At 40.5% G+C, this 16,465-nt stretch overlaps 1 protein-coding gene across 6 annotated transcripts; it reads left to right on the forward strand.

Annotated features, from left to right (window-relative positions):
• The first annotated feature begins 11,118 nt into the window (after positions 1-11,118).
• On the forward strand, positions 11,119-14,844 carry LOC139576207 (putative nuclease HARBI1). 6 transcript variants are annotated; one of them, XM_071401987.1, is made up of 11 exons: positions 11,119-11,502; positions 11,790-11,860; positions 11,948-12,124; positions 12,215-12,276; positions 12,359-12,445; positions 12,533-12,574; positions 12,643-12,816; positions 12,896-12,931; positions 13,030-13,584; positions 13,866-13,977; positions 14,072-14,844. In XM_071401987.1, the coding sequence occupies exons 1-8, from the start codon at positions 11,345-11,347 to the stop codon at positions 12,929-12,931; spliced, it is 807 nt and encodes a 268-aa protein (XP_071258088.1). In that variant the 5' UTR covers positions 11,119-11,344; the 3' UTR covers positions 13,030-13,584; positions 13,866-13,977; positions 14,072-14,844. The 6 variants fall into 6 exon arrangements, with proteins under 6 accessions (XP_071258088.1, XP_071258086.1, XP_071258085.1 ...); XM_071401985.1 differs by having other exon boundaries at positions 12,643-12,931; XM_071401984.1 differs by having other exon boundaries at positions 12,643-13,584.
• Positions 14,845-16,465: the final 1,621 nt, after the last annotated feature.

Below are 16,465 nucleotides of genomic sequence, written 5' to 3' on the forward strand. Positions count from 1 at the left end.
AGACAATATGATTACAGCTAACATGATCACTTAGTACTGCCTTTTTAATATGACCACACCTAGAATTTGAACTCACTACCTCTGGATTTGGGGTATGCTGATCTTTCTGCTGAGCCACAAAGTCTGTAGAAAAAGTGAGATTGAATTTAAAGTCCAGAGTCTAGGAATACAGGTGAATTCAGACATTGGCACCGACATTGTGGCTTAAAAGGAAGATCGGAATGCCGATGTGAGTTCAAATCCCGGTTGAGGACATGTTGAATGATTATTATTGTGTAAATAAACATACACAATGGAATCATGTATGCCTAATACGTAAGTTCAAAACACTGCAGTTATTTCATGATGTTCCTGGGACATCCTAACGACTCAATTTTGTTTGCAGGACGTCATGTGAAAATGTCAATCCACAGGGTTGTCTTCACATGTGAAGTCTTCCAAAATCACATGGTTTCACACAATTTCACATACTGTATGAAAGGTTATGTGATCACATATTAAACTTCATGTGAATTATATAATTTTTTACACGTGCAAAATATTTCACGTAAAATCATATGATTTTCCATATGTGGAATCATGTGGGTTTAATTTGATCACTCTTCTGTTGCTGAGAGTTTTCATTTTAATGCAGATGAGCTTCGTGATTTACATGAATTCACAGAAAATCCACACTAACACACAGTTGAACAGTATTACACTTTTCATGTAGCCTCCTTTTGGCCAGCTAATTAGCATAAGCACCAATCAAGCAACATTATGGACTAAACATTCAAATCCTGTTGCTGCAGCATTATTTTGCTGTGACGTTATAGGTTAAATTAAGATCCTACACCTGTAAGAGTCATGCTGGGAAAGCTTATGCCCAGCGTAGAAGAAATGGTCCACCTGATATACAGTATTAGAAAACAAATGGTCACTTTGTCTCCCGTTGCCATAGCTACTGTCAATTCGGGCTCAATGCAAGTCAGAATGTGTGTAAATAAGTATCTAAAAGTCTAGTCAAATGTTGTGAATAAGGTTAGGGTTAGAGCTAGGGTTAAGGTTAGTAGATTTTTTAGTTGAAATGTTATTGATAGTCTACAGAGCATCTACAGATGGACTATCCAAATAAAGTGTTACCCTAATTGCTGTTTTATAGCTCATCTCATGCTTTCGTTCACATTTTTCCGTGAGACTGAGAGAACATTGTTCAGTTTTAAAACAAATTTCATGTTATTCCCCTGGAGGTTGGGGGGGGGGGGTTCACATGCCCTGCGTCCCTGTTATAATCTGGCTCTGAGTGGAGAGCTGTACTTTGAAGGCATCCAAATATAAAATGGTTTTTGCTTTTCTGCAGTAAATGCAAGGAGCGAGGTCAACCCACTGTCACAGTTGTCATCATTGGGTGCAATCATACATTTTCTCTAGTATAGAAACACTGATTGATGCCTTATGTGTTCCCCAGTTGTGATTCATCTCATAATTTTCCTTTGATTGCACCATCTTCTGAACAGCATTGAGATGCACAGTACCACGGCCCTAAGAGTTGAAAATCATAGAGCTTGAGGATAGCAATTTCATATGAACGAAAGGTCAGTCATGTGGAGATTCGATTCAAGAAGAACTCACCATCAAATTGGAGGTAGATAGGAGGAAGCTCTGTTGGCTCACCCAATTGCTCCTACTCTCTAAGGCAAGCTAAAATATACTAGCCACACACTTCATCACAAATCTACTCTGAACAAATATCGAAGACATATTGTCAGACTTAGCCATCTATCAACATAAATACACTGTATCTGGGTAGTAATTATTGTCAACTGCTTTTTAAGTTGTGCTATTTGCATAATATAAGATTGATGTCTATAGTAGATATTGTGGTTGTCTGGGACCTAACGAATCTAAAAGAAGAACCTAATGGAGCTTATGGAGGGTTCATGTTCCAGTACATTTGAATGAGCAGTTCCCTTCACATTTTCCTCTTAGTCTCCCCAACAACACCTTAGACTTTTCCACTTAAATAAGATTGAAAGTAGAGCCCTGAATTGTCTGTCTTTTCATTTTTATGAAAATCTGACAATCAAATCTTCCTAGAGGTACGTACTTGGCGTTATGCATAACGTGTACAGAGCTCGTGTTTTTCCTGGGCCCAATCGATAAGCTCATCAGTCAAAGCTACTTCGTCTGAGAGGATCTTTTGTCTGGTAAAATACACCTTCTTTACAGCCTCTCCCGTAAAACACAAATTAAGTATGGCCAGGATACAGAGACCCCAAAAAAGAGCCCAGTGTCACTCCAGGTCCATTTATATTCTCACATAAAATGACCATAAAAAAGAAAAAAGCTGGCGAATAAATTGCCCATCTGCCGCCATAAATCAAAGTCCCGAAACCCTTGTTAATCTAGCAAAATAGGCAAACATAATGGCTGGGATATCTTTGGCCACGAAAATAATGATGACAAATATAAGTGCTGTCTCTGCAAACCCATAGGCAAAATTTTATAGTCTGCTGAATTAAGTCCCAAGTTTTGTCACAGAGTAGTGCAGCTTGATGCTTGTGTCTTTACAAGAATGATATTACATTAAAAGGACATTGGTGTCTGAAGATAGTGTCTTGTATTTTGAAAATGCTTCATGTATCTTCTAACATGTTGCCTCCCACTCTCCAAAGAAATACATGCTGCTCTAAAAGAAAACATCTTGACAAATTCACGGTTTTCTCTCTTTGGTTGAAGGTGTTATCTCAATTGACGAATGTTTCTGTGTTACCATATAATGACTCCACACGGCTGGCCATCCTACATGTTATTGCAGTCAATCAGTATCTTTTTTGTTGTTGTCTGGATATCTCATTTTCAGGAACTGGGACAAAGTATGAAATGAAATACAACTAAAATACAGAATGTCCGGTGTGAGTATTATCAAGTGTACTCAGTTGGGATATAACTTGGAAACCGATTTACTTCTATTGAATTTGATTCACTGGTCGTACAGTAAATAATTCATTTCAGCACGGGTAACAGGAGTCATTAATACACGTGACATGTAGAACCTGTATGATTTATTGTGGCTGTGCCTTAATTGCACATGATAAAATGTTGTTCACACTTTTACCACCTTTCCTGTTGGCCTAGAAGACATCTTTTGCAGGATGATATTTTTCATCCTGATTTGCAGCCAATACATACAACACTTACATGTTCAATTAGTTAGAGAGGACACTGTCCATGACCTTGGTGAAACAGACAAAAACACAATGATTTTACATTCAAATGTTCTTTATAATCATAGCCTGGCCACAGGCATAAGCGATTGCTTTTCATTTTTAAATTGAACCTTTATTTAACTAGGCAAGTCAGTTGAGAACAAATTCTTACTTACAATGACAGCCTACCAGGGAACAGCGGGTTAACTGCCTTGTTCAGGGGCAGAACGACTGATTTTTACCTTGCCAGCTCAGGGATTCGATCTAGCAACCTTTCGGTTGCTGGCCCGATGCTCTAACCACTAGGCTACCTGCTGCCAGGGGACCCTGACCCAAAAAAGTAACTGAGTTAGAATAGTAGAATAAACAAGCTGCTATTTAGAAATTTGGTTGTGGATCAGCAGCTATCCTCTTGTTATGTCAGTCACCTACAGTCACTCAATTAGCCCTGCCTGGAATGTGTATTTGAACAAGTTCAGTTCAGGACACCTCAAACGAGTTACTCATCAAATCAGCATTACTTACAACGGGGGTATTGTGTTGTGTCCATGATGGTTTCAAATCAGCATAATAGCCCAAACTGCAGGCTTAGGACTGGCACTTAAGTTAGGAGAAGAGTAAAGTTATGCCCAAAGGACTATGTGCACTCAGTCAACAAATTACTTTAATTTGTTTCAAAATTAGATTGCCAAATATAGTTCTCGTTTTACTAGCTTATTATTGCTCCTGCAAAAGCGGTATGCTAAGAAATTATTCACACAGAAAAGCCTGTTAACAAAAATGCATACAAAAGGCTTCTTTAAATTCCCACTTCTATTAAGGATTCAAGGAGATTCTTCAACTCTTAAACATGTATATACTGTGTTTTGAATTTGGTATTTTAGAAAATGCAAGCACCACTGCTTTAACACCTTGTTAAGTGCGCATGTGATCCCTAGTCCAGTTGTCGTCCAACAAAGCAACAGAGCACTTACAATGTGATTACCCTTACAAATGAATTCGATTCTAGAGTAGTGATGAGATAGAAATTAATTGGCTTATTGTCTTCAACCGGTAGCTTGGGTAGGGCTATCAGTTTACAGACACATTGAGGCAGTACACTACAGCATGTACTGCTTCTAGCTGCTAGATGAAGAGGGGAAGATTAACTTATTGACTTCACTTTGTAATTATGATGGCACAAGCATCCACTCTCCCTTAAATATCTCCATAACTCTTTATTCTTGCCATGAGATGATTCAAATGTACACATTCAAGTTCAAAGTCCATCAGTTTCTATTATAAATATTATCAGCTGCCAAAAGGAAACTAACTGATACCATCTAAGACCCGAGTGAATTAATTAATTAAGCCGTTTCCCCTCCCTCACGAAAATACAATGACTCTCATAACCCAGAAATGTATATGTGGCTCTCTCCTTTGTGTAAAGACAGGAAGATGAGTTGATAACTGGTAACCACTAATAGTCTAGCTTTAAAGAAGTGCGTACACTCTAGTAATTCATGCTGTATTTCATAAAATGCTGTCTGTAAGTGTACCATCCCACAGTCTAATTATATACACTGAGTGTACAAAACATTAGGAACACCTTCCTAATATTGAGTTGCACCCCCTTTTGCGCTCAGAACAGCCTTAATTCGTCGGGGCAAGATGTCGAAAGCGTTCCACAGGGATGCTGGCCCATGCTGACTCCAATGCTTCCCACAGTTGTGTCAAGTTGTCTGAATGTCCTTTGGGTGTTGGACCATTCTTTATATACACAGGAAAATGTTGAGTGTGAAAAACCCAGCAGCGTTACAGTTCTTGACACACTCAAACCGGTGCACCCGGGCATCTACTACCATACCTTGTTCAAAGGCACCTAAATCTTTTGTCTTGACCATTCCCCCTCTGAATGGCACACATACACAATCCATGTCTCAATTGTCTCAAGGTTTAAAAATCCTTATTTAACCTGTCTCCTCCCCTTCATCCACACTGATCGAAGTGGATTTAACAGGTGACATCAATAAGGGATCATAGCTTCTACCTGGATTCACCTGGTCAGTCTATGTCACGGAAAGAGAAGATGTTCCTAATGTTTTGTACACTCAGTGTGGATGGTACATTGGAAACAAAGTATACATTTACCTCAGGACAATACTGTTTTATTTCACTCTCCTTTGTTGAGGAATGTATCTATGGAATACATCGGCTATTTAGGGCTTAATCTGATAATCTAATTGACCAATTAGAGATTTCCGTTGTTTTTCCATTTCTCCCGGCCCAATGGAATTCCAAATGGCCATCATGCAGTGCTCACTATGATTGAGATAGATTTTTCTATCCTTAATGAATTCAGCGTTTCTTTTATTTTTCATTAGAGAAGGGAAAGGTTAGCCCACAGACTGTAAGGAAGAATGATGTGGCTCCAAACAAAATTGAGGATCCTTGAAGTGTACATGAACCTCAGTAGATTGTTAGCATGGCATGGTTATTTCTTTCAAAAGCACACATTTATCATGACGCTTGACATTTGCAGGAGATTCATTTTTGCATTACACCCCTGGATTGATGTGCCATAATATTGTTTCATGAATTGTTAGCACCATGAAGCACAATATTGTATACCAATAAACAGTGATGGCTGTTATACGATATATATATATATATAGTATATTTCGGAGTATTGTATGACCTACTCTATATGAATGTTCAGTCTATCAGTCAAAAGAGATGTTTATGTTTCTTTCTTTTTGTTAACTGACAAATTCAAACAGTCCTCTTATCATGGCTACCAGCATGGTCATCAAAAGCAACAAGGGAAGATAATACGACTATTTGAATCCATTGTCTCATTACAAACACGGATGCCAATAAGGGGCTGGGGATATGTGAGTTACATGGTACAGGGCCATATGTTTTTTTCCTGACCATGCAACCTGTCTCTTTTGATAATACTATATATAAGATCCATAGAGGAAGTGGTGGAGGTTAGTTAAAACCCCTGAAGAGAAACATCTGTGGTTTCAAACGTGGTCTGAACTGGAGCCAAAAGGAAGATGATGAACACTTGAATAAGACACCCCTAATTTAAAGTCCAGAAACTCTTGATCTTGACTGAAACGATAAGGGGAAAGAAGTGCTATCACTTTCACAGTTCCCCATTAAATCCACTGCAGCGGAGAGGGAAGCTCATCATTTTATGAATTAACCCTGAATTGGGGGGCTGGGGTGCTTGTGTTGATCAACAGCTGCTGGTTTCTATTGCGAACAACTTGAAGAATAATGACAGTTTTAAGATGCACAAGCAGTACAACATGGGGAGTAACTAAATAAATATTGAAAAGAGAAGAGAAATACTGGCTTCTTGGAATGGATTTACCATAGCAGGGGAGAGAAAGAGAGTTGGACCTTTTCCACAGATACCGCTTAACAAATGGGCAGAGATATAAAAAAAAACATGCCAAGCCTATGCGCAGCCCCATTCTATGAAGAAAATGTATCACTTAAACACCTATTCATTCACAGATGCATTGTGTGTTGGTTGCCATAGGTGCTGTGGAGCTTATCCTGTGAGTGCAGTGAAATATTTATTTCTCTCTCTCACCATTTAAAAAAAAAATGCGGGATGAGTCTGCAAGCCTCATTTCCACGGCCCCTCAACAATCCCTCCCGTCACCCCGACACCTGGCCCGAGAGACGCAAGTCATCCTATCCCCCCTTTTTGTAGCTCACACAAAGGTGATAGATTGGAATGTGTGGCAGCGCATTCCTATGTCGGGAACGCATTTTCTTTCAAGTTGGGAAAGTTTGGAGAGGAGCTAAAGTGAAAATTGAAAATATGGAAATCTTGAGAAAGCAATAGAAATCTTTACAAAATTATACCCAGCGTAGACATATCCATTTGATAGGAGATATGGATTGAAGCGTATGCCTCAAAATGTATATGACCCTGAGAATTGAGAGCTTCAGCAAAGACTATAAATGCATGAACATAAGAGGGCACATCTCTGCACAACAAATATGTTTGAATTAGAATAATTTAAGACATATGTACAGTATGTACAATACATTAGAGACAGAGAAACAGAGACAGTGATGGTGACAGAGAGAGAGAGAGACAAAGAGAGACAGAGAGAGACAGAGAGAGAAGGAGAGAGACAGAGAAACAGAGACAGTGATGGTGACAGAGAGAGAGACAAAGAGAGAGAGAGAAGGAGAGAGACAGAGAGATGGTGACAGAGAGAGACAGAGGGAGAAAGAGACAGACAGAGACTGCAATGAGAGTAGCCCTATGTGTATACCACAGGCGGCCATTCCAGCAATTATTATGAGCCGTCCTCCCCTCAGCAGCCTCCTGTGGTGTATACTGTATGTATTTGTATGTTTGTGTGACTGAGTGTGGCTTTCTGCGTGTGGCAAAAGCTTGTGACAGAGACGGGGCTGCTGAAAGTGATAACGATATTGAACTCTGCACGTTTCTCTCCAGTTGACAAATCTGTCTTTTGTCTCACCCCGCAGGCATGTCTCTCCCCTCCCGCGCTGTTAGTTTGAGATTGTGAATCCCATTCAAGGGGACCATATGCAAACACATCGAGGGGGCTGTATGTGATGTGAACACTGCATGGTCCCTTTGAGCTGAGGGAAGCGCTGTTCTGCATCGTTTTGGGAAAAAGAACAACAATGAGAAGTTGTACAGTGAGACAAGGGAGGGTATCTAAACGGTTGCCTGAAACGTCTATCCATGAAAGATGATGAGCAGGCTGCCTTCATCTCACCCTGCACTTCTCAGCACGCACATACAGTGCAAACCTTTAAAGCACACACTATACTGAAATCCCAGCATCGCCATATTGACACTTGGCAGAGTGGAGTGATGCTCATCTCCTTGGCTTAGGAGGATCGCAGACCTTATCACATGTTGACCCTCATAGATTATTGCACACTCACCAGGACATGATGTGTCACTATTGATTCAGTCAGTGGGCTGCTAGATGGTCATTTCAGGGAGACTGGTTTTACATCCAGTATATCCTCCACACGGGCCTATAAAACATGTGGGCCTATGCAGTACACTATTCAGGCATTACATTGCATTCAGAGATAGTAGGTATATCCAAAATGAATGTTTAATAGATTGATTAATAGATCGTTGACTGCATGTGTGTGTGGGTGTCTGTGTGCATATCTTGAGTTGAGGCAGAGCAACATAATGTTCCCTCCCGTACTGTACCCTGCATTTGAATTGATTAGGCCTATACAGAGTTTTATTGTCACCCCCAAAAAATGGCAGCTGATTGAAAATGTCACGTAGACATTCCATGTCTATCTCCTTTATCTAGTGTTCTCAAGATCCCTTTCACCCTCTAGATGGCAGTGCATGGGCTTTGCTATAGTGTAGTCTATGCTTATTCAATGTGTAATACATGTAAAACCCATAGATGAGGATGTACAAACCGATCCAAGGAATTTTAACTTTCTAAGATGACTCTTTTATGTGCTTTTGTTATTGACAGATTTCCTCTTCTTTTCATCCGTCGTGTTACTATTGCAGTACTGTATAGAAAGCATGACTTCTGACTCCCTCCCCTTCATTGGGGTTCAGTCAGTCTCGCAGAGGGGGAAAAGGATGAAAAGGAAAAGCATCAAGTGGATTCTTCCTGCTGATGAATGTGATTTATGTGATTCTCCTTTCCACGCTGCCGGAGACGGAGTATACAGAATACACTGCATGCTATGGCTTCAAATAGAATCTAGTGGAATTATGGTTGTATTTTACATTTATGTGATGTGCCTAAGATAATGAAATAAAAAGTGAAGCTGCGTTGTTACTTGTAAAACAGGCAAGGGATTGTGTATCTTTGAAAATTGGATATCGTTTTATTTTTTGTGGAATTTTAGATTTTTTATTGTGATATCTGATTTAAATTTGACCCAATGTGAACTGCATAATCAGTCAGTTAATTAGTTTTCTCTGGATGGGTAAACTATTTGAAATACTATGACAATATCATGGCTTAAAATGCTACAAATGTCTCTCTTGTACAGATCAAACATGGGTTTATCTCCTTGTGTGCTTTAATGATACAACAGGATTCAATATAACGTGATATCTAAATTAACAGTTCAAAAATGATGTTGCTGAATATGCGTCACTGAGAACAAACTTGGTTGTGACAGGAAATAAAAAATAAATACTTCCAGAGTTCTGGGTAAAAAAGGAAAGAAAGAAAAGCGGGGATAGTCATTAACCTTTCTGGACCTACGCTAAGTGCTCCTCATGACTTCAGTCAAGCAAAACTTCTGAAAAGCGGTGAAGTGCCCACAGCCTCAGCTCCATAATGAGCAATCCTAGATTTTCCCCTCTCGTCAGGGGCCCAGCTTCGAGGAGCCACCGCTCAAATGGAAATGTCTCTCTCCTCTGCTCTGGGCATGTTTAACATTCATTGGAAAAATCTCATGTGGCAGTGTATTGATAATAACAAAAGAGAAAAGAAGAGGAGAGGTAATAGACATTTTTGAAGGATGCTAACAGGTTGTTTACATACCATCAGAACTTAAATTGCTAAAGAGGGTTTGAGTTCCAGGTCCCTTTATAACACAAACACTGATTATAAAACGATAAAATGGTCCCTGACATTAGATTGTCTCATTTGTTTATTGTTGAATGAAATATTGCCTGTCACATTTGTTGGTTTGTTGCTCTCTCAGATTGTTCAATGCTGACAGATTTCAGAATACAATGAGGGCTATAGTCTATGAATATTTTAAACTTAACTGGGAATGCACACACACACATACACACAGGCACAGACCACAATACTTCGAAACAGCTTCCTCTTAGAGCATTCTGGCCAATCACCTTGCCCTTGCATCTTTCTGGTATCAGGCCAAATGAAGTTAGAGTGTCACCTGAGTGGGAAAATCGATTTCAAAAAGCTTTTAGGGCAGGTGTGGGAGTCGCTGCAATCCATACTGCTGCTTGGGGGTACAAGGTGCTCTTTTCACTGCCATCCAACTGGAAAATGTCTCAGCCAACCTTCTGTATAATTTCTGCAGACGCAGTCTGTCGTTTCAACTGGGCTCTTTAATAAAAGAACCCTCCATCTATTCTGCTGCTCCTGCTGCCCTTACATAAATGTTAACGCAACAGATCGTTTGCATGAGCCGTCAACTGTTGTTCTATAATAAGCACTACTCAGGACAAACATTTCTTGTTCTATCTCAAATGGAAATGTGTTTAAATATGAATGACTAAATGTCCACACCATATTCTTGGAATGCTTTTGAGAGGAGAGCTTTTTCATGGAGCTCACAACTAATTTATTAACTGGGTAAGACCTCCTACAGATGACATATTTGCATACATGTTCCTGTTGCTGTGTATGTTGTATCTATGATACATATATTTGAAGGTTTCTGTCGGGAAAAACATCCGTATTCTCAATCTTAGGTTGTCTACATGCATATCCTGTTACATTACAACCAACTGACACAGATTTGGAGAGGAAATGTATCTCAAATGTCAGATAATAAATGCACGGATTATGCCTGTGGAATGTCATGGAAAATTCATGTATAGCTCGAGGCAGATCAAATAATTGTACAGGCAGCACATACTCTAGGCCCCAAGTGAATTAGCTTAGGTAGAAAACAATCATTTCACATAAGCGTGTATTTGATGAGAATAAATGCTCTTTGTCTATTTAAAAAAATCTCACAACCTTACCAGAATCTGGATGTACAGTCTACTACATATGCCTCTCTTTGAAGTCTCCTGATGTCCACATAGTGTGGCATCCAGACATAAATATGGCATCTTAATGGATGATCTGTTACACTGTTGTGTAGATCAGTGCATCTGCGCAGTATATCAGATAGTCCTATGTTATCAACAGAGGCACCCATAACAAGAAGACAGATAAAAACGTTTACCACGTTTGTCTCCTGGGGCCTGTTGCACAAAAGTAGAATTAAGACATCCGGGATAAATGACTCAGCTGAGCTCAATGAAGCCAAAACATGTGCGTCCAGGCTTAATTGGTTGCACAAAGACCAAGCCAGGATGAGCAGACACGGATTCATTAAGCCAGGTGAAACCAATCCTGGATAGGTGCGCGCTCACGGCTCACTCAAATAGACCCCGCCACAGATCACAGATTAACTGATTTACCATGGCAACTAGAGCCGCGTACTTTTCCCCGTCGGAAGCACAAATCCTCATGGAGGCATACGAGGAGGTAAAAGATATAATTAAGAAGAAAGGCAACACCGCCACAGTGATAAAGCAAAGAGAAAAAGCGTGGCAAAGTATTGCAGACCGCCTGAATGCGTAAGTAGTGCACAATTACACACTCACCGCTCCGCTGAAACATCACAATTACAATTCAAATATTTAATTCACATCTCCAAAAATGCAGTTGTACTGTAATTATGAAACGGTTACATTTTTAATTGAAATGCACTGCAGATATGAGTGAAATTGTGTAAAGTAACTCCATCACACTGTATAAAGCTATGATAAATTTTTTGATATTTTTACTGAAAACAAGACAAAAATACCAAGTAATTTTTTGCAGTGTGACTCCATTAAATGTGTGTGTGTGTGTGTGTGTGTAGATTAAACATGAACGGGCCAAAACGGACATGGCAGCAGGTCAAAATCAAATACAAGAACATTCTGCAGAATGGTATGGTCCCTGACTAATATTTAACAAAGCACAAGCATATATTGTACCCAGAAGGTGCCTGCTCACACATTGTCTGTACTGTTTTAGCAGTGAAAAAGAATACCCACAGACAAGGCACGGGTGGTGGGTCACCAAAGGCTGACCTTACCCCAGCAGAGGACATGGCCTTGGAGCTAAATAAAGGCAGGCCCGTCTTAGAGGGGATCCCTGGGGGGAAAGAGACGAGCATAGGTTCCTCCCAAGATGCCACCCGCTTCATTCAAGGTATGTCCTTCCATCTCTACATGGGATACAACCACATTCATATTGAATCAATTTGGACTGTCTGACTTTGGTTTACCTATTGCCTTGCAGTGTCTGGCAGCACTGTGTTCCTGTTAGAGCCACCAGCACAAGCACCAGACGATGCTGATCCAGTGAGTACTCCATCAAAGGCATACTGTAGGCCTGGCATGTCTTGTCTACTAGCTTCAATATGAATCCGATTAAATGTGATAGGGTGAAGGCCCCAGTGCAGCAGCAACAGCACATGATGGAGACGATGATGAGGAGGAGACCATCTCTCTGGATTCCAGAAGGCATGAGGTATCATGTTAAGACTGTGAAAGTACTATTTACTCTACAATGGTGAGGAGTCCTCATCAAAATCAAAAAATCTAATTTCTTTTACAGGACCCAGATGCTATACAGTGGGAAAACCAGCCTGGCAACATAGTGCGTATTAATAAAAGGACACCACATCCTGCCAAATTCCAGCTGCGCTAATTGTATTGTGTTCACAGAGCTCACAAGCTATCAGAAAGTTGTATGGCAACCACCTCCGGCGCCAAATAGAACTGGCAGACATAGACATTCAGTACAAGAAGAAAAAGATGGAAAATCTTGCACTGGAGTCCGAAATAAAAAAGAGGACAATTAGGAAACTGGACCTTGAAATAAAAAAACTTGAGAGGGAGGTGAGATATGCCTTCAATGTACACTGTATGCTAACTGTAACACAAATGTATTAATCATTATTTTTCTTTCCTCCCCCAGCTCCAAGAAGATGACACAGCTCAAAATAAAAATTAGGTATATTCTCGTAAAGTCAAGTGAGCCATGACATATGAGCTCTTATTGTGAGCACACAGGACGGTGGCATCTTTCTAAGGTTTTTTTTATTTTCCCAGCAATCAGTACAACCAAGTCATCGTTATAAGGCATCGCCCTCTTTTGCCCACCCCCCCAGCACCAGGTGTGGCCACTAGCCTATATGAAGGCCCAAAATTGTGTGTTCCTTTCTGCTCTGACAATGGCATGCCCATTCGTGCGAGATGTGGTGGATGAAGAAGCACTTGTGCTGAGGAGAGCCTTCAGGCGAGAAAGGGTCTTCAGGGACCGGTTGGACCCACTGGCCTTCCCTGATGACCATCTATATGAAAGATACAGGTTTTCTGCAGATGGCATCAGGTATCTATGCAGACTACTGGGTCCCAGGATTAAGCACCGCACTGCACGGAGCCATGCACTGAGTGTGGAGCAAATGGTTTGTGTGGCCTTGCGCTTTTTTGCTAGTGGAGCCTTCCTGTACTCAGTGGGGGATGCAGAACAGCTGAACAAGGCCACAATTTGCCGCACAATAAGGAGTGTGTGTCTGGCTATCAAAGCATTAGCAGATGTCTTCATCTCCTTCCCTGGCCACAGAAGACTCTGTGACATCAAAGAGGAGTTCTATAGGATTGCAGGTAAGAGGATCTACAAATTACAGGACAACTGTTAACACATAGTAGGATACTCATTACTTTGTGTGACAGGTTTCCCCAATGTCATTGGTGCAGTGGACTGCACACACATAAGGATAAAAGCCCCCTCAGGTGCCCATGAGGCCGATTTTGTGAATAGGAAATCCTTTCACAGCATTAATGTTCAGGTGAACATAACTTTTTGATATTGTCCATTGACAAACACTCTGCATTGCCAGTGATGTGCATTGATTGGTGTAATATTCCTCATCTTATGATTTCAGATGGTCTGCAATGCTGACTGTGTGATCAGCAATGTTGTGGCAAAATGGCCTGGCTCAGTCCATGACTCCAGAATCTTTCGGGCCTCTGAAATCTATCAGTGCCTATCACAAGGTAAGCCACACAACCCCTATTTATAACCATCATGGCTGTGTCAAGAATATCACTGTGTTTATGAGGTAGTAATGATGAGATTTTGTGTTGACAGGTGAATTCTCTGGTGTGTTGCTGGGAGACAGGGGGTATGGCTGCCAGCCTTTTCTCCTGACACCTTTCACAGACCCCCAGGAAGCACAGCAGGCCTACAACCATGCCCATGCCAGGACCAGGGCCAGAGTTGAAATGACCTTTGGCCTCCTGAAGGCACGCTTTCACTGCCTTCACAAATTAAGGGTCAGCCCTGTTAGGGCATGTGATATTACTGTGGCTTGTGCTGTCCTCCACAATGTGGCCTGCCTGAGGAAGGAGAGGGCCCCCAGAGTGCCACCAGCCATGGACTGGGACAATCCGGCAATCTTCCCTGATGACGACAGTGGTCGGCTGCTGAGGGACCAATATGTGTTGAATTATTTTAGTTAGTATGTGTGCTTTCAATTTTGGTTAAATATGTCCTGCGGTGGCAGAGGAAATTGGGTTTTTTTGGGTTCGTTTTTTGACGAATTTGGCCTCTTATGATGTTTGTGCGGTATACTGTGTGTAATACAAGGCTGCAGGGAGGCTACTGCATCCATTCATTTGTCTGTTCAGTTGATGTGTATGGATTTGTCCTGCATTTATTTTAGTGTGCAGACATGCAGGGTGTGTTATATACAGACCTTTGAATGTGTATGTATCATTTTGTATAATATGCTTGGATTCTGTGCTTTCCATCTTGTAGAGTCACTGTGACTTCAGTTTCGAAAGGAGCTGATGGTTTACCTGCTTTGTTTTGTCCTTATTCAATAAAGGAACATAATGTTACACATTGTGTTTTTATATTCATATGGAATGTGTATTTGTTTATATGACAGAGTACTAGGGCCACACTGAAGAAAAAGGATAAAGTCATAAATTTATGAGGCTGGTTCTTTCTGCAGAAAAGCTACATATTGTTTTTACAGTTTTGATACTTATGACAATGTGATACTTAATATTCTGGCACATCAGCATGTCTTTGTTTATGAAACCATACTGAAGTACAATTTCACGAAATGCCCCACATCTGTCATTTTAACAACTGTCCTCCTTTAAAACAACTGGTTACAATATTATGACTTGTGTTTTTTTCCCCTCTGTGGCCCTAATATTCTATCATTTTATATATAGCCTTATAGTCTATGGGAAACTGTAAATTATCTAATGATAGCAACATCATCTAAAAATCATTTTTTATCCAAAATCATTGAAATTAATGATCACAAACGTTTAAATAATAACAGTGGGTCTAGTTATATGTGATAACAATGTATAGTGAGCAGTGAAATAACTATTGGTTTCCATTTGTGGTGACTGCTGACTGACATTAGGGATGAGATTAAATAGATCCTGGAATTTAGCCTGGTCTGGAGCAGGCTAGCTCCACAGAATAAATCTCCATGGTAATTTATACCATAACATATCCTCCTGCCCCCTATCCATCTTTAGTGCAACCGGATTACGGATCAATTGAGCCAGGATCACCAAGATATCCTGGCTTAATCCCTTATCCTAGTTTTGTGCAACAGGCCCCTGGTTTTACGTGTATAATAACATTTGCAGGCATTTGACTTAATTTATCTAACCACTAATGACTTAAATAGCGTGGTTTGATCGATTAGGGACGTGGGAGGTGTAGAAAGATCATTGAGTGATACTTCAGAGTTCCTGACGGTGTCGAGCGTCAACACTACCGTTCAAAAGTTTAGCGTCTCTTAGAAATCTCCTTGTTTTTGAAAGAAAAGCACATTTTCTGTCCATTCAAATCACATCCAATTGATCAGAAATACAGTGTAGACATTGTTAATGTTGTACATGACTATTGTAGATGGAAACAGCTGATTTTTAATGGAATACCTACATAGATGTACAGAGGCCCATTATCAGCAACCATCACTCCTGCGTTCCATTGGCATGTTGTGTTAGCTAATCCGAGTTGATAATTTTAAAAGGCTAATTGATCATTAGAAAACCCTTTTGCAATTATGTTAGCACAGCTGAAAACTACGGTTCTGATTAAAGAAGCAATACAACTGGCCTTCTTTAGACTAGTTGAGTATCTGGAGCATCAGCATTTGTGGGTTCGATTACAGGCTCAAATTGGCCAGAAACAAAGCACTTTCTTCTGAAACTCGTCAGTCTATTCTTGTTCTGAGAAATGAAGGCTACTCCATGCGAGAAATTGCCAAGAAACTGAAAATCTCGTACAACGCTGTGTACAACTCCCTTCACAGAACAGCACAAACTGGCTCTAAACAGAATAGAAAGAGGAGTGGGAGGCCCCGGTGCACAACTGAGAAAGAGGACAAGTACATTAGAGTGTCTAGTTTTAGAAACAGACGCCTCACAAGTCTTGAACTGGCAGCTTCATTAAATAGTACCGGCAAAACACCAGTCTCAACGTCAACAGTGAAGAGGCGACTCCGGG

This window comes from Salvelinus alpinus, chromosome 5, assembly GCF_045679555.1.
Source record: "Salvelinus alpinus chromosome 5, SLU_Salpinus.1, whole genome shotgun sequence".
NCBI lineage: Eukaryota > Metazoa > Chordata > Actinopteri > Salmoniformes > Salmonidae > Salvelinus > Salvelinus alpinus.